This window comes from Onychostruthus taczanowskii, unplaced genomic scaffold, assembly GCF_017590055.1.
Source record: "Onychostruthus taczanowskii isolate IOZ18803 unplaced genomic scaffold, ASM1759005v1 scaffold10, whole genome shotgun sequence".
In the NCBI taxonomy this organism is placed as follows: domain Eukaryota; kingdom Metazoa; phylum Chordata; class Aves; order Passeriformes; family Passeridae; genus Onychostruthus; species Onychostruthus taczanowskii.
This window is the reverse complement of record NW_024496526.1, coordinates 12605764-12630689: the sequence shown is the minus strand read 5'-3', so window position 1 is coordinate 12630689 and position 24926 is coordinate 12605764. Positions and strand designations below refer to the sequence as shown.

The window sequence follows — 24926 nt, the reverse complement described above, 5'->3', positions numbered from 1 at the left end:
GCCAAACTTGCTCAATAAAGAGCTTTTCACAACCCCACACACGAGGATGGCTGTGGGCAGGTGAGCAGTGGCCAGCCTTTCCCTGCCTGCTGGTTAACATTTCCCTGGCCAGCTGCAGGAATAGAAGCCAATTCTCACCAAGTTCAGCCCTGCAAGAAGCAGGGAAAGATTACAGAACTATGGCAGCACTATTGATGGTTCTGTGGTGAGAATATCTACATACACCTAGATAAAGCTTATTTTTATTCCTGTTGCTGTCCCAGTGGCATTGAACATTGCTGAGCCAGCCCAAGGTTCCATTCTTGCTTCAAAAGAATGAAGAAAAATACTCACACCAGGAAAAACTTCTTTCCATCTTTGTAATTCATGCAAAAACACAAACCAGGTTTATTGCTAAAAGCAATCTCGGCGCAACAGCACCTTCCCCTACATATTTTTATCCAGGGGATTCAGGAACAAATGTTTAGTTTGCTCTCTGCAAACAAGCAACAAGATTGTGGATTCTTTTGACAGCACTGACAAAGTAAATACAACAACTGTTTGTAGTATGACTACGACCAAGAGTGTAACTCTGAGTATTTATTACATAAAATTGGCCCAACTTCAAAATGCTTAGTTTTATACCACATGGAGCACCCTCAACAGCTGATTATTTTTTAAAAACCCCAAACCTGGTCCTTTAAACCTTTCTCCTCTAAAGTGATAAAATACCTGCACTTTTTTACCTCTGCTTCTAACTGCCCAGAATATTCCAATACCTTATTGAAAAACTGCAGCCTCCTGCTGCGTGTGTACCTTGGTTACCAAATCAACACATTCTGAACACCTACATTATTTTTTTTCAGGATAATTCTTCCATAAAGCCTGTTTTTATACTCTGCTTAAGTACTTTAATTATGATTTGTACAGAATATTCAGAGGTGAATCTAACTGGGGCACACTGCCCCAGTAAATGCCACATATTTAACTGGGTGGCAAAACAACTAGAATGAAGTATTTATTGATTTTAAAAGTAGCTGAAACTGCCAACACTCCATTTCTTTGATGAAGTGTATCTAAAGAAAAAGGACCTCTAGAGCTACCCAAAGAGATGCTGACTTCAGACATACAGGCCCTGCCACTCTTGCAGGCTCCCAGAGCTGGGGCAGATTTTGGGTTTGTTTTAATGAGTCAAATGTTGGATATCTGCAGAGCAGCATGGAAAGCCAGAGCTCCTGTGCAGACAAAAAACCAGAGACTTTCAAAATCTCATGGTACTGATTTCAAACACAAAATTCACATGATTATTTATTGGGATAAACCCCTCCATGTGTGCATGTCAAGGGTAAAACAAAATTAACGACAACATAAAGGAGGCATATAGAGACTCTAAAAATAAAATAAAATAAAATAAACCAAAAGCAATCTCTGAAGAGGAGATGCCCTCCAGGATTTACCCAGTTTTTCCAAATTGCAGCTGTAAATGTTTCCCAAAGCTGATGCAGGATGAGCTGAGCTCCTGACAATAACTTTGTACCCCGACATTCCCCACCTATCCACTAAAGAGAAAATATGTTTACAGGAAAGATCGAAGCCTTGGGTTATGTCCAAATTATTTATTTGGAGAGACCATATTAAACTCCCTAATGCATCCATCTTATTCTCCCTGCTCAACTGGAAATACGAAGCTGAAAATCTGAAAAACCCCAGCACACCAAAAAAATAACAGACAAACCAGCCTCACTCACATACACAAATCTGTATTTTTTTAGAAACACTGGAGATTGAATATGCAAATTATAGGAATGTATTAATTATCATTAATCATTCCTTCACAAAGACTAGAACTAATTGGAGAAATAATTTGAGAAAATTGAAGTACATGACAGAAAGCATTAAGATTCATTAAGTTTCAATTCTCTGGTCTGTCAGCTTGTCAGAAGTAGATGCCTGCTATTCTAGCACTACTGGTAAAATACTGAGTATTTTCCTAATCTAGTACACAATTTAACCCCTTTTATAGTTTGTTCTGAGATTAACCACATCTGACATTTTCTGCTAGAAGGCACTTTCACAAGGAAATTTGCATCTCCATTTCTTTAAATCAGCAAAATTGAACTTGCTCAAATTTCACTATAAAGCATTTGCAGGTTCACTAGGTATTTTGTATTTATTTGCATTATTTAAGAGGTGCCAGTACACATTCAAAAAACCCACAAGAGATGAACAGCACGGCATTTGAAGAAAAAGCTGCATTCAAAAAATATCCACCCTGCCCCACACCCACACCTCAAATTCATCTTGACCAGAACAGCCAATAAATATGCAAATATTTGATGTCCCTCTATTTGTGGTCCTGCAATAATTTGAGTTGAGTTGGTACAAACCCTTGATCCAGCACAATAACCCCCAGTCCTGCTGTGAGGGAGGAATGAGGCCTTGGTAGTGCAAGAACTCCCTCACGTGTGTGTCTGACAAGGGCAGCCCATCTGCAAGAGGTGACAGTGACAAAATGCACCATTTAATTGACATTTTTATTCCCCATTTTAAAACATGTGGTGTGGGCTTTACAAAGACCACCACAGCTCCTAATCTGGCACGGCACAAGTACCAGATTAAGTCTTTGCTGGAGGCAAACATTTTAGTTGTACACTTCAGTAGCAAGTAGGTGGGTTTTTTTTTAAAGTTTCAAGACTCAATAAACACAGCTGGGTTAGCAAATTGTGCACGTAATACATAAAATTAATTTCAAAGCTTACCGAAAAGTTGCCAACTTAAAAATGGAAAATATAAATAGTTTAAAAGCAATTAAGGTTAAAAGAGGTCAGACTGGAGCTAGAGCTTCTATGCTTTAAGATTTCATCCTATTAAAATGTTTTTTGCATACACTTCAAAATTTACCTTCTTTAACTGAAATGGCTCAGTCAACTGTGCAGGGAGAAACGTGGGAAGTCAAAAACTGTGACTGCTTAAAATGCAGCACCAGTTGTCTCCATTCTGATCAGCAGCACCAAGTCTGACATGGTGTAATTTATTTTCTGCATGACTATCACTGCCAACGCATGAAACATGCATAAGTTGGGCAAAGCAGAGATTTCCACTCATTATACACCTAGCCTTGATTGAAACACAGTACCTGCACGAAAATACTGTCATGCTCCAAACTCTGCTGAGAACGCAAGACAAAAGTGTTGGTGTCAGGAAACATTTTCAAAGAGAGCCCTGCTCCCTGCCTGACAGGATGATGATCACCAGGTATTGCTCCTTCAGAACACTTGAACCAAGAGCTCAAAACACTGCTGGTACTTTCTCTGTAAGCCAAGGCCATGCAAACTCTGCAAAGTTGTTTTTTCTTCCTGAGTCTCAAAAATCACAAGCTTCTTTCTGTTCTTTATACTTGACTCACAAGAAGCCCAATTTTACTCTTGGAACACCAACTTCACATGCTGTTAAAATATAACTTATTGACACCCTCTGGAATGCCATTCCAAAGCACTGAAGAATTCTCTCAGCTGAGCCTGGGATGGGTTTTTTCTCTTGGTGCAGTGCTTGTAATGGAAAAAGCAAATCCTTTGCATCTCACATCTGAAATGCTTCACTCGACTCCTTGTATTTTTTCCAACTTTCTCTGAGAGTACAAAGAAGGAATCTTCAAAACTGACAACAAGAAACAAGTTCTTGTAGTGGAAAATTGCCAAGACGTTTGCAGAAAAATAATCTGTTCAAGACTAATTTTGAGTGGCAATTAATAGCATTTCCTTTGTTAGCACACTATCACAATGTTAAGTGCAAAGTTATTTGTGTGTAATGGAAGCAGCTGCATCTTTAATCTAATTTACTTAATAAACATGGCAAGAACAATTTGTAGTGGAATGGGTAACATTCTACCTTGAATAGTAATTGTACCTGAAGCCATCTAAAACATAGAAAATCATTAATACTATGAAGTTTGGAGTAGTGGCACAAAGACTCACTGTAATCACCTTTAATTTCTCACCTGACTGCTCAGGCTGCACTCAAATACTTCAACATCAAACCATCCCTTCAGCACAGGGCAGGCCAGGCAATTCTGTACAGCAAGAGGTGGTTTTTACCCTATCAGCCTCCATCACCAACTGAGAATCAATATTTGAGCTTCCCCCTTTTAAAGAAAGAGGACATACATAGGACTGGACCAACACTGTAAAATAATTTCAATATTCAAGTAAAAGGAGAAAAAGCTTTCTTCACGTGCTCAGTTTCCACACAAAAACCTGGAATTTGCCATAGGAAAAAAAAAAACAAAAAAAAACCAGGTGGTTTTTAAAATCAGTGCTCATTTAATCAACTTTGCTGAATAACAAAATTTTTATGATGACAAGATTAACAGCAGGGAGGAAAACCATCTTCAGAAAGGATAAAAATATAGCCTTCTAAACAAAGAAATAATGAAGTTTAATATTCTTTATCTGGAATTTGAAGCTGAGGTCAGACATTTGGATTGCATAAATAATTCTGACACCACTCAGAGGTAAGCAGTCCTGTTCTCCTCAGAGGTTACTGAACTCTCTGTGGGGGTGTCAGTTATGCCATTATTGATACAAACCCCACGAGGAACACTGGACTGGATCACTGTGGAGTCAGTTAAGGGATGCATGTTTTAAGCACACCTGGAGAATTTTGCATGTACCTTACCCAGACACACACTTTTTAAAAAATAACTTACCTCGACTTCACCATCAGGAGTTCAGCATGTCCAAAGCCACGTATCACTGCAAATATTTATAACCATATGAAACCCCTTACACACCACTCCTCCTGTAACAAATGCCAACAGCATTCCTGCTGGATGGGCTCATCAGCAGCCTGCCCTTTGGCAGGACAAAGGATGATGGTTTTTGATGGTGGGTGGAAGACAAAAGCAGATTTCAAACCCACCAATCCCATCTTCCCACCAGTCCTGGCAGAGCCTGTGCTAAGGGAGACACTTCCCAGGTGGGCAAGTTAAGCTGTCCAGAGCTTTAAAGTGTCAAAACAGAAAAATAACCAAGTTAATGGAGATCAGAGCAAAGCTGCAAGATGATCCTCCCCAGGAGAGGTTTCCTCAAGAGCAGCAGCATATTTGACATTAGACTGACAGTGCTGGTAAAATATCTTCCTCAAAGCAAAGGCAGCCATTGGCAACACATGCAGGTACAGACAACAAATAAAGACAGATACACTCTGTATAAGTAACAACTTTATTGTAACTTGATGTGCTGAAACGCAAAAATATTTTCAGCAACAAGGTACAAAAAGTATTTCACCATTAACATCAGCTGATAAAAAAAGGCTGGATGGTTTGATACGACTGTTTACATATCTGAATTCTCTTTATCATTTCCACCCCAAAACAGGTCCAAGTCATTTCACTGGTTTAACTTCTAAAATAGGACTCATTGATCTTAAGCCTTCAAAAACCAGGTTACAAATACAGTGAAGTTCCTTGCAAAACACTTGAAATAGTAATTCCCTTTACAAACATAGTCCATTTACTGTAAGCAGAAGCCAAGATATGAGACTAAGTGTCTTGTCTAGCTAAGCAGCTAAGCTCTGCACTAAATACACTACTGACAACAGACAGAGGACAGGTAACATTCCATTTGTCAATTACAAAAAAAAAAAAAAAAAGCAATTCAGCTTAGGAATTTTGATCAATTGTAAAATTCAACAAAATTTGTCATTTCAGGTAGCAGTACCTCACGTTTGCAATCACTGCCTTCTGTGAAACACAGTCTCAAATACTGCACGTGGTTTTTATTCTCCCAAAGGAGAAGCCTTGCCGTGAGGATTTAAAAGTGACACAATCTCCGTGTAGGTCCTCTACTGATCTCCTGTGCAAAGGTGAATTTTATACTAAATACTCAATGTGTGGAAAAACATCAGAACTAGAGTAACCTTGTGTCCAGGATTATCACATTTTGACATACACTTATCTTGTAACAGCAAATATTATCACAATTTCACAAAAAGATACCATTACTCAACTTGTATCTGTAATACTTATTCCACTTGTTTGTGTAGTTTGTACCTTGGTGAAATTGAATTTAGGAAGCAAGAATCAACATGCAACAGAGGTCAAATGCAACTTGAACTTTTCCATTTCAATTGTGTACCAAAGAGTATTCTTCTTCACCTTTAAAAATGCATTTTACAAAGACCTTGCACCCTGTTAAATCATCCCTTCATTGCAACAGTTTCCTATAAAGGCACAATGTGTTCATACTTCTGCATGCAGTAAATGGACTAGGAAATAAGGATTATTTATTGAAGCAACTTCCACCCAAAGCATCTCCTTAGGAGAGGTCTGAATGGAGGAAAAAAAAAAATATATATAATACATAATAGCATTTTAACAGCAAATTGAGTCCTTATTTTTAGAAAGTCACCCTTGACAAAAAACACCACACAGTCACACACACACACACGCACACACACACGGGACACATGCAGGGTTCTCCCCAGAAAAGCACAGAAGTGGTGGTTCACATCTATGAGAGAGTAGTGTTGGCAAGCCAAAACATGGCACCTTCATACGGCATATTCCTAACCTGGAGGGAAAACCAGGAAAAACCCCCAGGATTTCAGCCTGGAAAAACCTGACCAATGATTATTCCTGATCTGCTGCACTTCCTACTGAGGCTTTAAGGGCAAGCTCTTGAGATGTGGGGAATGAAACCGAGCTACAGAATCCAAAGGGGAAGGTTGTAATTATCAATGTCCCATTCCAGTGAGAACACTGCATGTAGGTAATTAAAGAGGTGAACAATTAGTGCACTCACTTAAGAATACAGCAACTGCTTTACCTTTTTCTCAAGATCTGTCAGAACTTGAAAACATAAATAAATAAGTCCAATCTGAACAGATGGATCAGCAGAGGGCTCTTTCCTGTTGGTGTAACACACTGCCTGGCTCGAGGAGGGGACACCCTATGATGCAGACAGTATCACAGCACAGTGTCTGACATTTTTTTGGTACAAAGTGTGCTATTAGGCTTGAAAAAAAATAAATTCTAAAAACCCTTAAGCCTTCCATCTGATTACTGTATGTTGTTACTTTAGAACAGGCTGACCTGGGCAATCATTACAGCATTAAATATTCAAGTCACTTTGCACATGAGCACTGTGAGCTTTACAGTGATGAGGATGAGGAGCTGTAGTCCCAACACGTTACACAGTGCAGCAAAAACATGATTTTGGAATAAACACCTTCATCTCCTGTTGTGGAGAATGCTTGTAAGACCTTATCTTAGATAAATATTTAAAAATTGATAAATCTCTGTAAATATATAATTTGATGCCTTGTGTATTATTAAAATTTCTGATTTTACACTTTAGCCATCATAAAGATTTAGCTACAGGGTAAGAAAAAAATTCATGTTCAGAGGTTTTAGTCTTCAAAATTGGACTGGGCATTTTTTTTCCAATTTACCTTTGTAAGTGGTTTACTAGATGCTAAAGTATAAAATTATATATTCTTTAAAAATTTAATTCAGAGCAAGTCAGATGAATCTCAGTGAAATGAGGATGGAGAAACAATCTGAAATTCTTCCTCTCTCTTCCCTGCATGACTTTTTTTAATAGGCAAACTCAAACCCTTACGCAAAGATGTTTATAAATTAGGTGAGATCTCCTCCCATTCCCCACAGCAAAACCCAAATCTTCCCCCCAAAAAAAGAAATACAGCATATTATCACTATTACAGTAAACTCAATGCAATAACTCAGGGAACATTTAGAGTGTGCACTACTGCAGACTTTTCCTCCCAATTGTAAACAAAGCTATCAAACACTGAGGATGTTGATATTAAAGCTAAGGTTCATATAGTAAAGAACTGGCCCATGACAAGCAGTTTACAAATGTTTCATCCTTTTCACATTATGCAGAATTTCAATACCATCCACATTATGCAGAATTTCAATACCATCCACAATGCTAGTACAATAACTGAAATGCAAGACTGAGCAAGTCTCTGCTTGCAGATACCATCTGACATTTCAGGGAAATACTCCTGGATGTGTGCACAGCCTCCCCAGGTGTTTGTGGGAGCCGTGCATGTACGTCAAGATGGGAAAAATCCCCTCAAAGTTTTTACCATTCACATGCCTTTTTCAAATAAGCGAAAATATTCTGTTATTAAATATGAAAGCTCGCAATAGCCACCTTCAATTGAGTCTTAAAAAGACATGCCTTTCTTTTCTAACAAAACTAAATCCCATGTGGCTGTGGGCATCTTAAAATGTATCTAAAAAGTTAAGCCACAATTACCTGTACCTCATTAATTCATCAAAAGCAAAATATATATGTACCACACAACATACAAAAGTTACACATTAAAAGTGCATATTCAAAATCCATTTGGCCCATTTCCTCAATTTACATTTGGTCATTCTATGCATCCTTGACTTTTCTATGCAACCATACATTGGGATATATTTATTCCATATACAACACTATTCCTTTTCACATTGAGCTCTTTTACCTCTCGTTCAGTTCTGCATTAAATGTAAACTAATGATGGACCGTAAAGAAACACAAGCAAAAGGTTTATTCTGTGTTTCTCTTCACCGCTGGGACAGCTTTGACACACACACAATAAGCATTACAAACTGTAATGAAAATACATTTTTGGGCCAAACCATTGCATATTTGCCCCCACAATGAAAAATAAATTATGTTCAAAGCAGTATATTGCCATAAATAGCCTGTGGGCATTTGCTGAAGGCAAACAGGCTCTCCCTATATTTAGCACTTGCCTAGGGTACACAACGTGCCTCTGGTTCAAGTGCTTTTAATGAGAGGCCAGCCAAAACCTTCCAGTTAACACAGGACCAAACTATAATCTTTTTCTTTTTTCTTCTGAAAATAATGGAAGATCCCTTTCAAAAATTAATCTTCAGTTATCAACTTTACTGCATTATGGAGCTAGTGCAATCCTGCAGAGCCTAGTCAAAAAGACAAGGCACGTTAAAAAATAATAATAAAAAAATCAAGATACATTAGACTATATGGACTAGAGAGTCATTGAAGATAATTTAAGGCCTTTCAGTGAATTAGAGTAATCAGTCTAATTTAAAGCTGAGGATTAAACCATAAATTATCCATCTGAAAAGCAAACAATAGGCTTTTTCAGCTTCTATTCTGTGGACAAGGATAACAAAAACTCTTGTTATGGTTTGTGAAAACACCTCTGGACAAGGAGGAGTGGAGTCAGTCCAATTTCTCTAGAGTTCATGGAAGATTTCAGGACTGTTTTAGCCGTTTGCGTGGAATGCCAAACTGTGGACACTGTGCAGACGCCAGAGCGCGAAAGGCCTCGGCTACTAAGTGAGGGTGGGAGTGGATCATGGACTTCCAGCCTGCAGTTTCCATTATGTCTGTTGCTTGGCTGAAAACAGAAGCATTAAGAACAGTCACACCATTTTACAAACCAAATGGACAGTGGAGAAGAGCAGGCAAGGCAGAAGTGCTGCAGGAGGGCAGTCAAATATTGTGGGATAGACTGTGGATGCCATGAGGGTGCCAACAGAGAGAAGCAGCAATTTGCAATTTGGGTATAGAAATGCAATCAGGACAAAAGGAACTTGTTCTGTTCTACTCAGTACCAGCCAGACCTCAGCTAGAGAACTGCATCAGAATATCCATCTTGAAATTGCTCATGAGAAACAATGAAGAGGAAAACTAGAAGAAAATGAGGTCTAGTGCAGAGACGAAAAGCAAGGGAAGACACAATAATCTCATTACATAAAAGGGCATGCTCAATTTGGGGAGAGAGAAGGATGACAAGATGAATCAGCTGAAACTGCCTCAAAAATGATGTAGTTCATCTCCTAGAAAGAGCCATGAAGGCAGATTAGCTGGTTGGCTCAAGACCCCTTCACTGGGAGCCTGCAGTCTCAGTCTCATACTGAGAATATTCACTCTTTTTCAGTGTAGATGATGGGCCACATTCAAAATAGCTTTCAATGGCCACTATTGATTTTTAACTAACATAAAAGCAACAACAGATTTCAGCAAGTATCACACTGACACCCAGGAGATTAAAAACTATGTATTTACTCAATGTATGTATTTACTTTTTGGTGAAATAATAGAAAAAAAGCAAAAAATTCACTTTGCACATGAAGAATATTATATTGGCTGGGTTGCATGTCACACATGACACAGGATAAATTTGTAATTTGGAACTAATATGCATCAATCCCAAGTTCCCATTGCTCTACATTTTCACAAGCCATTTGTGAGCACCCTCATGCTGTTTCAGGAACATTATCAAGGCATGAAGTTATCAGCTGACCTCTACACCACATGATCTCTAATCTTTGGCAGATTTCTAATGCAAGCCTTTAATCTGCTGCTGCAAGTCAGTGAAGGTAAGGGCTTTGAGAAACAATACTAAAGTTCAGACTCCCTGGTGTCCAGAGCCAGTAAATTAAGCCAGGCCCTCTCCTATTATTTCCCTGAATTACTGTAGATGTTTTAGCTGAAGCAAAGATGACCAGCATGTTAACTAGCAAACATTCAAGACAGAAGTCAGCTCAGGAACCTCCAAATCACTAGAGAAAAAACACATTAAGTAGTTACATAGTTATGATTCTGACTTATCTCTCTTACCGGTATTCTACTATTTACCTTTCACCACCCACTTCTTTTCCACATCATGCTCAATCATTATGCCTATGAAACCTTTTCTGTTTCAAGGAGAAACAATAATTTAAACTAAGTGGTACAACACAGCCTTTAAGTTCTCTGGAGATTCTGAGGGTAAGAAATAAGTGCTTCACTGCCCTTACACTGTTTGAGCCTACTACCAGATATTCTGCAGCTGGCTGTCTTCCACTTTGTGATTCACTAGAGCTGCTGCAATCCAGAGCCTGAGCCACACAGTCTCAACCTACTTCCAGTGTAGGCAGGAGCCCTCAGAGTCAGAGGGACCTGACTGACGAGTTGTGTGGCCTCCAGAGCACTTGTGCCGGCATGTGGGAAGGTGCACAAACACGTCCCCAAAGGCAAAGAGAGCAACTGCCCTCTCTTCTGTGGAAATACTGCAGGCTCAGACTGACCCAAGCAAGTCGCAAAACCACAGTGGGGTTATCACTCTTCCAGGCACAAACCTGGGTACTCATGAGAATGGTTTTCTCTATGAAGGGTGCTTCCATCACCTCACAGCACTATGCCCCTGGGAGAGGGAATGAAAACCAGCTATTGTTAGGATCTCACACTGGAGAGCAGCTAACGTTCCCTGTCATTTAAAGGGGGAGTCACAATCATAACTGGGGTAGCATCTGCTGAATCCTACTTTACTTACAGTCAGTGACAGGCCTCAGTAGTGTGGAAATGAAGCAACAGTTCTTAAGATCTGCAGTCTACTTAGCAGTGTTTGTACAGAACATCGTGGGGCAGGGAAACTTACTTGCTATTCCAGTTTTTCCCATCTTTACACCCAAGTTGTCTAAGAACACTGCACCTGCAAGGGAGAAGTGTGCTAATATTGAGAAAGTACACCAAACATAAACACAAACATATTTAGAGTCTCACAAGTATTACTTGCCTGTTAATAAAGTCTATTGCTTGTGCTTTTAGCTGCTCAGCGCTGTGCAAATCTGCGAGGATAAGAATGTCAGCAACATTTTCTACCGAGAGGTTACTACAGAGTGCTTCCTCACACATCACCTTCAGCCGTTCCAGTGCATACTGGAGAGAGAGAAAAACTGCACCAATCATTCCTCAAACTCATTCCCTCTGTCCTCATCTCTACAGTTCTTAAGACACTTCCAGGCAGGTTTGGTGGCCCCCGAGTTTAACATCAAACTGCTTCCCCACGGGTACTGCACAGCACAATGTGCTGCAGTGAACAGTTCTCAACTGTAACACAGGCATCAGGCTGGGCAAAAACTAATTAAAGACCTTGCCGACAGAGTTTTTAATCAAACAACAAAAATAACTCATTCAGAAGTTTTCATTTCACTTCTGCTTGGTAAGGGAGGAGGAGCAAGGAGCCAAATCAGCACTGAACAGGTTCACATCTCTAAGTGAGGGGCAAGAAATGAGACAATGGAATTTCATCAACTACATTGTTTAAAACAAATTTAACTTTATCCCCAACCCATCTCTGAATTTCCTAATTGCCCTCATACCTTTGATACAGCCTACAAGAAATGTGATGGGAAAAAACTGCATTCCCATATTATATTTTGCATTAATAAACTGCACTTCTTTTTTGAAGGATGTCACAGTCTGAACAGGTTTCATTTTTATTTTCTGGTATTGCAGACAATCATATATATCAACCTTATAATAGTCAACCTTATAATGGTCTCTACATTTATCAATTATGCCCTAAATCAAGGCCAGCATTCAAAAAACCCTTAATTGCTGAGCTGCTGTAAATCCCTCCATCTCAAAAATCACAGTAAAAAAAGTATTTCAAAGAGCAACAATTTTAAGAGTAGACATGATCCCAACAAAGAAGAGATGAAACATAAGAACTATTAGGTTTGTAGGGAAGACAATCCAGTTTCTAAAAAAATTTGATACTAAATAAATACCTGAAACACTTCTCTTTAAAAACAGATTTATCAGCCTTCTACTGCTCAAAATAAGTCTATTCTTTCCTATCTTTCTTCATTTCTAATGAGAACTGCTTCTTCATGTTTTAATAAAGCAAAATATATATCAAACAATCTGAAAATAAGATTTTTTTTTTTAAATCAACATTCCCCAAGCAAACACCAGATTTGGGAAGTTTGGAGTCAATTACTTACTTTGTCTGCAGCTGCCAACAAATTGTCAGCCATTTTTTCAAGGTTTGGTGCTTTTCCTGTGTAAATGAATCTCATCATTTCTTTAAAAACTTCAGGGTCTACATCATTTATTTCTACACGATTCTGGTAAAGAAGAAGAATCAATAAAAGTCTTTGGAATTTAGCTGCAATTTCAAAGTGAATATTAAGTATCATGTGCATGCATTCTACAAGTTTCACTCACCATCCATCATACAAAATCCTCACAAATTTAAAGTAACATTCAACAATGTTAAGCTGAAAGCAATCAAAAAAAGCTCTTAAAACTTAGGTAGAAATCAGCTGGAAAAGCTCCAGCAATAAAAAGTAATTGCAATTTTTTTCCTAGAAATGCATAACTCTGGAGTCTATCACACAGACTGTACATAAAACTCAAGACAGTTTCAGGAGTACTAAAAAATGCTTCTGAGCTTCCAACACAAAGACAATGTGTTTGGAATATCAGAAGTCAGAGCAGCAGACAGATCAAACTGAGCCATTCTTGCCTCAACTTTAACTGAGTCAACACAGCCCAGGTTTTGTTCTGAGAATCCAAAAAGAAAACACACTGAACTGACATCACACAGCTGAAGATTGCCATTATGCAACAGTGGCATTGCAAGCTTGACCAATCCTGTAACAGTATCCCCTAGAAGCAACTAATGAAGTAGGAAATGATGTCAAAGATGTAGAAGCAAACAGCAGACTTTTGAAAGGAGTATAAAAATCCCAGGCACAGGTGATGTGCATGGTCTGGTTTCCTGTCAGTATTTATGAGTAGGGCTGCACAGGGGAGCCTCTGCTGATAAAGGCAAAGGCCTGGCATGGCACATTACTCAAGCTGGGACATGTCTGGATTTCTTTCAGTCCAGGAACCTCCGTAAAATGCTCCCAATACTCCAATTCCAACTGTGACAGTTTGCAAACTGGAGAGATGCTGGGAAGGAAAGGGACCCTCAGCTGTACCACAGCACCACTGTCACCCCATGTGCACACAAGTGGCATCTTGCAGTTTTCAAGACCAAATGATGATCATCTATCATAACCCTTTTGTGAGGTGATCAGTTCCTCTCCTTTTTACGGATTCTGCCTATAACCAACCCACTTTTGATAATGCTTCAAGAAAGACACAAACAGCTTCTCACTGTGGGAAACATCAGGTGCACAAAAGCAGAAGTAGCACTTGGCTGACTGAGAAACCATCTATCCAAAACACTTACACAGGTCAAGTGCCTGCAGAAGCTGTGAATGAAAAGGTGTTCCACTGCCTGAGGGCTTAATTCCAGTCATAATCCACCTCTTGTTTCTTGGTTACCATAAAAACACTTCAATACTTTACAGCAAAACCTTAGTCAAGTCAATCAGCTGACAGGAAGATACAAACTGAGGCAAAAAGGGGGCAGAGATTACCAGGTCAATTACACCAGTAGCTAATGTTTAAAAACATTATCTAGGCCAGATACAAGTACCTGAAAAAATCCAAATCTCCCAGCACCTCTCTCCCCTCTTTCTACACAAATTCCCTCAGAACTCACCAGGACAGGTTCAGAAACTGTCCTTCATGCACCATAAGAACCCTCATCCTCCTCAGTCTGCTCTGCCTCAAGTTTTCTGCAATGTTAATGTTTTCCTCTTTCACAAAGTACATATATTTACATGTAATATTTTCAGTGAAGCTTACCTTTTTGCTTTCCTCCATTTCATGTTCAAACATTGCATTAAAAACTGGAGATCGCGCTGTATCAAGAAAAATAAATATTAAATATAATCAAATTTTAAACTCATAGCGATTTAAATTACAAAATAATAGCAATACAAAAGTAGAAAGTACCTGCAAGGACAGATTTATGAGCTTTGAATTCTTGTCCTCCTACATAAAAACTGCAATCTGTAAATCTTGTTGTTTCCCAGAGATTCCCTAAATCTTCTGCTAGTCGACATTCAGGTACCTTCAAAGTGTTTGTATTAGACTGTCCTGATATATTTACTGAGTCTTGGACCACGCTTACCTAACAGAAAATCACAGCAAGACAACTCCTTCATAACTGAATGCCAACAATAATTAAATCACAGTACCTATTGCTAGAATTCCAACAATTCCAAAGCAAAGCAAAAAACAGTGAAGCTTCTGGCATTAGGCCAGAACCATAAACCAATACTTTACAGTTTACTCTAAAGTAACATAAAACAAATAGGCCTTACTTAGACTCTAATATTGTGTACTTATCCAACCAAAATAAAAACACAGAGCACAATACAACGTGCCACCTGACAGAAATGCCAATGTAAATAAGGACAGATACAGTTCTTGGAAAACCAGTGGGAACAAGAACAAGTTAATGCTATCTCAGAATTAAATTAACAGTTCAACACTTCACCCATCTCAGTAAAATATACACAATATACAATTCTATACAGATCATCAGGATCACGTGGCCACAGAAAAGTTTCAGGAGAACAATCTGTGGAACTTTTCAATATCCCTTATTGTACTGACAGTTAAATTTATACATAACCTGCAGTGTGATAATGCAAACTAAGTGCAAGTAACAGCTCCTTCATTATTCCCTTTTACTTAGTCCAGATGAGGCAGGAACCACAAGTAATTGTTTTCCAAACAAGATGAAAAGCCATTACTTTCAAAATACAAGGTGTAGTAGGTAACTTCAATAAAGAAATGCATTCTCACAGGATGTAACTTCTGTACAGAAGCAGTTAAGAAAACTGAAATACGTGCATTTGAAGTGAATATTCTGCCATTATTCCCCACGTTTACATCTTTCATATAGGAATGGAACAGGACAGCAGCACTCCTTTCTGCTTTTTCAGTTATCTTCACATACTAAGTCCTTTTAATCAGTGTGTTGGGTAAACAGAAGAGCTCAGCAGGTTTTGCTTCTCTTGTCTGAGAGCACAGCCCTGAGAATAAAACCTGTGTAACAAGCCATACTACAAGATCTTGATCACTCCATCTCCCAAACAGAGAAAATCAGGATTAGATCTTAGGAGAAAATGCTGATACTGTTAGGATCAGGGCTTTGGTTGATTTCCAAAGGCATCTGGAATGAATCTGGCATAAAGCAAAAACAGCACAGCTCAGCTTCACAGAAAGTTGGAGCACTGCAAGCCAAACTACAGACCAGAAGAGGAGGAGGATGATCCAATTATGACAGCAGCTTGGGGATTTGAATCACTGCCTAATTCCCTGTATCATCTCATACCCCCTTGTGAATACAAGAAATTCCTTTTTATTCTTCCACCTTAAAAAAAAGAGAAGAAACCCAAAGCACAGCAAAATTTCCCTTTCACAGCTGGACTGTACATTTATAACACTGAATAAAATCTACAGAGCTACTTCCCAGTTTTGACACACACAGTGATTTCAGGAGATATACATACACACAAAGGAAGTTTTAGCTTAGCCAAGCTCATCTTCTGTTGCCAGAGGAGAGTTCTGCTTTTCCAGAGCCTTGACTCAAAGTCCATGGTCCCAGTTGTCCACACAGCATCATCCTGTTAGCTACAGACAAGCGCCTAGGGAAAGTCATCTACACACTCTTTATGTGCACTTAAATTGATATGTGACCTTCTAAACTTCTGCTTTAGAATGGTTTCTAATACATACTGAGAGCTGTGCAACACAACAATTTGCTAAAGGTCATCTTTTTAAGATATAACCCAAGCAAAGTTTTAATTCAAATCTCCCCCACCTGAGTGACCTGGAGTGTATTGTCCTTTAAAGATCCAAAATACAAAGGATTGCAGGGGTCTGATCTTTCACATCTCACTCCAACAGGCATGCTATAAATCAAGTGCATCCTCTTATTATTCATAATTTATTTAAATAAAACTGAAATCCAATCAAGTTAATCCCATATACCTGTCAAAAACTTGTCAATTTGAACAAGTTCTGTGTGATGACAATTAACAAGCATACTGTCCATGATTTTCTTGATTTTGAATCTGTGGTAATCTAATGGTAAGGGTGATATAAATGATTCCTTGGACTACTAAGGCAGGTAAGAGATCTGTGAAAGCAGAGAACATTCTATTCCATTAGCAAATGGAACATCTGCAAGGGTTCAGTACTTTCAGATTATATGGAATGGAGATTTCAGTCAGAGATCAGTGTGCCCAAAAATCTGAAGATGCATTTGATCACAAGTTGCTGCTGGCAGCACCTGACTTCACAAAGTATTAAACTTAACAGCCCCTCAGTCCCATCCAAGGGCACATCCAGCTGATCTTGAGAATCTTTGCCAACACAGAATGAGTATCTTTGCTGCCAAGGACAACCAAATAATCTTCCTGCAAGCCAACAGTCAATAATCAGAGACCTTCACTAAATACCTACTACATCTGACAAGTTTTATCAAAGCAAGTGCAATAGTTAAGAAGTGCTAAGTCAGTAAGTGGTTTCCAAACAGGAAACAAGTAGGAAGGCAAACACGGAAATCAGAGCTTAACATAAAGTTCTAAAAGGACAAAAACTTCAGGCTTGTCTATGGAAACAGGTCCTTCAAACAACACCTGTCATTTCTAAGGACAGCTGAAGAGCTGGTATCACACATCCAAAGAAAGAAATTCCTAAAATATTTGGATTTTGAAGTTTGTCCTTCACCCTGAAACAAGCCAGAAGTTATTTTAACATGTTCACTGTTCATGTTTTACTTCCTTCCACATTTATAATCAGGGTAGGTCCAACACTTCACAAAAGCCATTCACATTAAAACATCAAGATTTTTTCATAGGGATTATCATCAGAATTTAAATAACAGTATTTCTCTGTGGAAATACAGTATTTCTTCTACTTTTATTTTTTAAACAAACTTAATCTCTAAAATTAGAGTGATCTATTCCTAAACCAAATGCCACTTTTAAGAACTGTTCATTTACATCAAAGTGTTCATTAGGAGGACAAGTTAAGAAGAGAAAATGCTCAAAAGTATCTTTACAGAACCATAAAACACTTGTTATATCTGCTTTTATCACCCAAATAATTGTATTCATAACAAATTTATCATGCAGCTAATTTAACTTGTCTAACTGAAAATAAGATTCACTATATTTGCAATATCTAGTCTCAAGGGCCACATTTCAATTATTCTTCCTATCCAGCATAATGACATATAATTAAATTGTAATCTTGCCAAGACAATTTTACACATTTCCTGTAAATACACAGATCAAAGCAAACTTATTAGCAGTTAGAGCATCTATCATCCTCCTAAGTCACTAATCACTTTATGGCAGCCCAGATAACCAGCCAATGTATATTCAACATACACTCCACTTACACTGCTACTTTCTCTTCTTTCCATTTTTAACATCAAGTAAGCTTTTTACTGAAACTGAATATGAAAATTTAGGTTATGGACATAAATGATATTATAGAAGAAGGGACCCACAATACACCATGAAGTTAAATTTATACCACAGCTCTCAATGTTAATTTTCAGTATCAAGCACACCTTCTACAAGATACATTTTGTTTTCTGAGAGAATGCAAGTAACAATTAGTCAAAAAATAAAGTGTTTAATTTACTGGAAAGACCTGTTCATTGGTTAGAGCCATCAATTAGGATATTAAAGGAATATAGATTCTGACAATCAGTTGGGTATTCTTTTATAATGTGAACCAGTATGTGAATATTTCCATTCAGTGAAAACCAATCCTCTAATTGCAAATACAACTTCTTTAAATAAAAGTGACCTCAGTAAAACAGCATTTCTCTAGACAGCACACACCAGCCACCTCTGGCATAAATAATTTTACAGTCAGTTCTGATGTAACTGTGGCAAATTCATAGAGAAGTCCAGCAGTTTACAAGTAATCAATTCAATATTCTACATTTCAGTGTACAAGCATCAAAAAATGAAATAAAATGTAACACAGACAAAGCAATGTATATTTCACCAAGTTTATAGTTTTCAGAAGACAATTTTAGAGTATGTTACTGTTTAAATCAACATAAATCTCTATTTATTAGAGCAGGAAACATTTTATTTAAAGCTTTATTACTTAAAAATTAATACCCACCTCACAAAATAATGTAAGCTTGTCATCTGGTAGAAGACCATTAGCTTCATCTAGTAAAAAATCTCTTCGGATAAATTTCTTAAACCCCCAGTCCTTGCCTTGCACAAATCGATACGCTCTTTGGCTTTCTGATAAAAAAAATTGTGTACAAACACAGCAAATTAAATGAAAATATTAACAAATAGCACCTAATTCCACATCAAGACTAATATAAAAATTAATCAGTTTTTCTCATTTGGATCACATGTCAACAGAACTGATTAAAACCTTTTAAATATTGTAACAGTGTTATTTTATAAAACACTTGATAGAACTTGGTGGAGCACAATTTGTAATTCAAACCATATCCCCTCATTAGATCTCTCAGGCACCATCCAAGCACAAGGAGTTTTTCAGTGAATGTTTAAGAATGCCAATGTGTCAAAAGAGGAATTGTTCAGAGGGAAGCACCATTACAATGAATTTGTCACCACAAACCCATCCTGACAACACTCTGCAGTTGTCATAACAATCTGGTTTGACTTCTTCCTGAAATGGAAAAGCTTGTTTCACAGGTTGAAATTATTTTGAAATACAGTAAAAGCATTAAAATAGCAAAACAGAAATGAAAGCTTTCAACTGCTAAACTATCTTTGGTCATAAAATATAGTAATTATATTTATCTTTTGGCCCTAGTTATAAGAATTTTTTTTAATCCATCAGATTTGCTGTGGCCGCACAACTTGTTTTTTTTCTAAAGCTCACAGCGAAAAAAGAACTCCCATAGGCATCTCAGTGCAAACACATGTAAATTCAGCAAGACCACACATTTTACATGGCTGGTTGACTGAAAAGTGGCCACTTGTTGCCCAAATCAAACCACAGGAAAGAGCACCCTACACTTACAGTAAAATATGGGAAAGAGGTTATTTGGGAATGGCTTTGAGAATCTAAGGAGAATAAAGCACATTCTCAATTAAATTTAGCAAGATTGTTCAAAATGAAGACAGCAAGAATACTGAAATAAGAGCAGAGGGGGAAGTGGGGAGGGATCTTAGGAAGAGTTCTTTAAGAAAGAACTTTTCTTTCATTCCAAAAAGCTGGGCAAGAAACACATCACCATTTCATTTGCTGTACACAGAGATACTTCAGCTAAAGAGAGCACTTTAGAAGTTTAAGTCAGAAGTTTGTAACAAAAGCAAAGTGTTTTTCGTGACAGAATCTCTTAAAATATCCTTCCTTCTAAAGCCTCCAAAATAAAGCCATCAGCAAAGCCAGACTTCCCTACACTATTGACCTTGGCAGCACCACTGGAACACAACTGGAGCATGTACCACAGAAAACACACACGTGTCACACGCTGCCCCCACCTCCAAGAGCTGGAAAAATTATATTCAGAACAGCTCTTCACTAGGATTACATCAAGCAAAATATCCTGTAGAGATTTTCACTGTATTTTCAGAATGCACTGAGGAGCCACCCAGGAGCTGCCACTGGAGGAGGTGTGAGGTCTCTGTCCCTGTCACCTCATCACGCTCCTGTATCAACAAGCCCTTGCCCATGCAGAGCACAGCAGCAGAGGGAAATGCACTCCCTGAAGTGCAGGGTGGGCTTTGAGGGCACCACACAAACACACAACACTGCTCACATTTGAAAATCTGTATACCAAGGAGGAAAAACATGTTTTAAAACAATATTGTCTAGTTTTTTCGGCATCTGGATTAGTGTTTCTACACTTTCACCAACTTTTAACCCTCATTACACTGAATTAAAAGAAAAAAATATCAGAAATTCACATTCCCAAAAGCATTCACAAATTTCTTCTCTAGATTCAGCCCAATTGTTTACTCCGCAGACTTAGATTTTACCCTTAGTAGCAACAACCAGTGTTAACCCCCAAAATTAAGAAACAAAATAGAGCAGCACAAAAGTGCATATGTATTTTTCTTCTGATAAAGTTAAAATGTTAGTTCACTTTCTGTTTCGTACACAGCTTCATCCCTTGAAGCAGCAGCCTATGCATGAATTCTCAATTTACAAGGGACACTGGAAGTGGGGCATCATTTTCCTGTCTCAGTAAATACACAGCACCCACAGAAGCAGATGGCAAATGGCTGGAGAGTCCAAGAAATAAGACTTCTGTTGGTAACTTCCCAAAGTGAAAAGATATTTATAACTCCTGTGGTGCCAAACCCAGCACAGCTACTATTGCAGAAGCTGCAGACACACCCACTCACAGGATTTTTAGCACTGCAGTGGATGATGAACCAGCAGAGAGCTGATGGGTCAGGATCTGGGTGTTTGCTACAGACCAGTCAGGAACAAACAGGTCACTGGAGATTGGGGTGGTCCTGGGGGACAACAAATCAACAAGACCCTACAATGATCCCCTCAGGTAAACACAGGGCCAGCAGGACCTGGCTAGAGACCAAAACAGATTGCCCAGACAAACTGTGGAGTCTCCATCCTTGGAGATCTCAAAGCACCACAAGTCCCAGGCAAAGTGCTCAGGCTGACCCTGAGCCTCCAGAGCTGCTGTGCAAACTCAACAATTCTGTGCTTCTATGATTATTCCCAAATAGGTTTTGATGCAGTTTCACGTTTTTTTACAAATACCAATCCACTCCAGGACTGTGCCAAGTCCAGATGTATACATCCTGCAAATGATTCTCCAAATGTACACAAGTGTAGCTTTCTCATATAAGCTCCAGAAGAGGAAGTTTACAGGGATTGAAGGAACCATCACCATCAGTGTAAAAGGATTAGTAGAGTGAAACATGCACGTGAAACATATATATTTACCTTCCTTCCCAAGAATCCAATAATTTAATTTTTACATTTGAACTCAGTTCTCTGGATTTAGTTTGAAGATTACAAGTGGGCCCAGTTACTTAAGGAGAAATAGCAAGAACTTTGGCTATAAACACTGCAGAACTACAGATTTTTTTGTAGGAAATGCAGAGCTTGCAACAAAACAGGACCTCAAACATCTCTTAAGTCCTGGAGTAGAAGAAGGGAAGAAAAACAGATATCCTTCACAGACAGGACTTGCAGTAGAATAAATTCAGTGCAGATCACCATTAAATTATTCATTTCCATAAGAATCCCAGCTTTCCCAAAAAGCATTTCCAATGAAGGCTGTGCTCAAAAGTTTGAAACTAAGTGCCTTCTATACATTTCATATCAACAAAACAATCAAATCAAATCACCAGTTATTTCAAAGTCTTCTAATTCCTTGGATACATGGCACATATTTTCAAACTGATTAAAGTATAAATCAGCTGAAAGACCAAAATATTGTAGAGGATGCCTAAAAAAATCCAGCCATGTCTGTTTATGCTGTTTAAAAATGGAAATCAAACACTTCCAGTGTAGCTACAAACAAGCAAATACACCTCTCCTAACAAGAAACAAGAATAATTTGCTGGAAAAAGCAAGTGACAAGGACCTGGAGTGACAGCAGTTGGCAATGTGCTGTAATTTATACTGCTCAGGATAGAATTAACATAGCTCAGTGATCAGAAACGTGTGAAACATGAACAGGATTTTATAATTATGTTTCTAAAAGGAAATTAAAATAAAGGTATTTTAAAAGTTTATCTCAATATTAAATTCCGCTCTCAACTGAAAAAAATAACATTGCTGATGTTCTTACAAAACCACATTAACACCCATTGCTTTTGTTTCTTCTCTTTTAGCATTCAGCAAGGAAAATTTGAATTTTGCTCTGACTTCACTTTTTGGACAACTGACTAAAAGCAAATACAATGACAAGTAGTCTTTGCTTTCATCATCTAATCCCTTTGGATTCACTCTCAGGCACCTGAAAAAAATGGAGAAATTGTAATTTTTTAATGGTACCCAGAATAAATTCAGAAATACTTTTACAGGACACAATCATGAAAGCTACTGAAATAAATGTTTCCTTTGTGATTGCTAACATTTTGAAATTAGAAGCAATCCATACCTACAGTAACCCTCTAAGAAATGTCCAAGTCTTAATATTTCTTTTTAATTTAACTTTACAATTTTTGTGAGCAAAATAACCCCAAAACAAAACCCAAAGCACTTGCTCAAATAAAGACCTTACCACTTCATTTTGTCATTTGGCCCTGATGAAAATGTAGAACTCTTTAAAACTTCACCCATTTCTTCACGGCAAAAACTGAAGTTATTAATGGTCCACATGTATGAAAATTTTACTACTTTAACCTGAACAAAAGATCAGAAAATGTTAAGAAAATTCAACTTACATATCAAGTATTAACTATGAGAACTACTTAGATCGTCAGCTATATTTATTCAATATGTCAATAACTTTAGTTTAGTGTTTTTAACAATTATTATGACAATAATAGAAAATGAAGCCACTGGAATTTATGTAGATTACCTGGGTGTAACACCAGCTTTCAGCCACAGGTCCACTGGACATCTCCCCAGGAGGAGGTGGGGTGGGAACCCTTGACATTGCCACTTATTGCAGATTTATAGTATCAAGAGAGCAATCCAAGCTTCAGTAATTCTCCTAAAAAAAGGAATTCATACACTTTTTTTCATCCTTTTTAGGTGTGGGAAATAGAAAAACTCGTATTACTGTGTGTACTAAATTATGCATCTGAAAATTGAACCTGAAAAGAGGACAATGGCTCTGCTGGGTGTCACACATTAACAACCACAGGTGCTCAAAACCTGCAGGCTGAGCCATCACACAGTAATTTATAAAAATAAGCACCTCTGCATCACACACCACCACTAATGACAATATTTCGACACCCCCTTTGCAAATTAGCACTTTGGCCACTCCAGAAGTGTTATAACTTTCTTCAGGCTCTCCTCCTTTGACTTGCAGAGTACCCAGAGCACTCAGTCATTAGTACAATGCCTTAGGTTTTCACCCAGACATAATTCACAAGAACACTCAGCCACCTGGGAGCAGAACAGGTTCCTGAGATTTCTGAATGGAGGGTACAAAATCAGACCTGCCTTTCAAGCAGTATTTTCTTTCACAGATCTTTAACACCAACAGACACAGCTGAAGAACTATAATCGCACAAAGCCAGAAAACAGTTTTACTCAAGTCCTAACAAGAAATAAAGCAATTTTTGCTACGAACTACCATGACCTAACAGCACTGCAGCTCCTCCTGCCCATCAGGAGCTGGGTCACTCACCCAGATCCCTCACACCTGGCTACACAGCAGAAATTGGGCCTGGCCAATGAAAGAAAGTGGGCAATGAGAGGGCAGCTCTGGATTCCTGGCTGGCCCTCCTTTAAGGGAGGGTTTGCTGTCAGCTGTGGGCAGATTTCTGTCACAAGCACAGCCTCTCACTTAAGCTGCTTCATTAAATTGCTAAAAAAGTGAAATGAACCCTGATCAAACCAGAAAAAAATCAATTATTTCTGCCACAAAACATTTTCTCTTAGTACAGAAAGTTTCTTTAAACATATCCTGCTATCACTTAAAAGCAACCATCTTTCTGCAACATTTGACTGCTTCGCTGTACAGCTCTTTTTAGCTGTGATAGAACAGCATTAATTGTCTTCCTCAAAAGATGTGATTGCACACCACTAATCATGATGGAACTCTTCAGTGATGGAGCAACACTTAGAAACAAGGTTTTATGCAAACACTGGTAAAAAGACACTGCAAGAGCAACCTACAATTCAGTCATGATGTAACAAGTTCATTATTCCTACAGGAAGAATTCTGCTCTGTGAAATGCTGTGATCCTCACTGGATGTTTCCCCCCCTGCCTTTCTGGTACTGCTTCTCACTCATGGTATGAAGCAGCTCTTCCACATCAAAGCCTGCTGACAGGTGATTGCTCTGAATCATAGAAGTGGAAGAGCTTGAAAAGAAAGCTAATTCTCAATTTTTACCAGATGAGGAAGCAGATGCTTTATAATAATATGCCTTAATCAATCTCTACCAACAGATCTGCTATGACAAGGTGAAAACAAATACTGAATAGGTCTCCTGTAAGATATGGATCCCTGAGACATTGAAAACTAATCATAAACACAAGTCAGATGTCTTTAACAAATGAGTTTTCCCCAAATAAAACTTGTATTTGTGGCAACATTCAGTACTTCATTAGTACTTACAATAAATGAAAAACCAACATCATC

The 24926-nt window shown here is 38.2% G+C and overlaps 1 protein-coding gene across 2 annotated transcripts in view; it reads right to left on the bottom strand.

Moving 5' to 3' along the window:
• Positions 1–5184: 5184 nt before the first annotated feature.
• SPOPL (speckle type BTB/POZ protein like) overlaps positions 5185–24926 on the bottom strand; it is a 33154-nt gene continuing 13412 nt past the window's right edge. For both annotated transcript variants that reach the window (XM_041404631.1, XM_041404640.1), the window contains exons 2-11: positions 23188–23322; positions 22888–23009; positions 22469–22620; positions 18819–18946; positions 14610–14787; positions 14460–14515; positions 12761–12883; positions 11548–11690; positions 11410–11463; positions 5185–9384 (exon numbers count right to left, since the gene is read on the bottom strand). In XM_041404631.1, coding sequence (XP_041260565.1) covers positions 9240–9384; positions 11410–11463; positions 11548–11690; positions 12761–12883; positions 14460–14515; positions 14610–14787; positions 18819–18946; positions 22469–22620; positions 22888–23009; positions 23188–23265 — 1179 coding nt within the window. In that variant the 5' untranslated portion in view covers positions 23266–23322 and the 3' untranslated portion in view covers positions 5185–9239. The remainder of the gene's footprint in view (positions 9385–11409; positions 11464–11547; positions 11691–12760; positions 12884–14459; positions 14516–14609; positions 14788–18818; positions 18947–22468; positions 22621–22887; positions 23010–23187; positions 23323–24926) is intronic.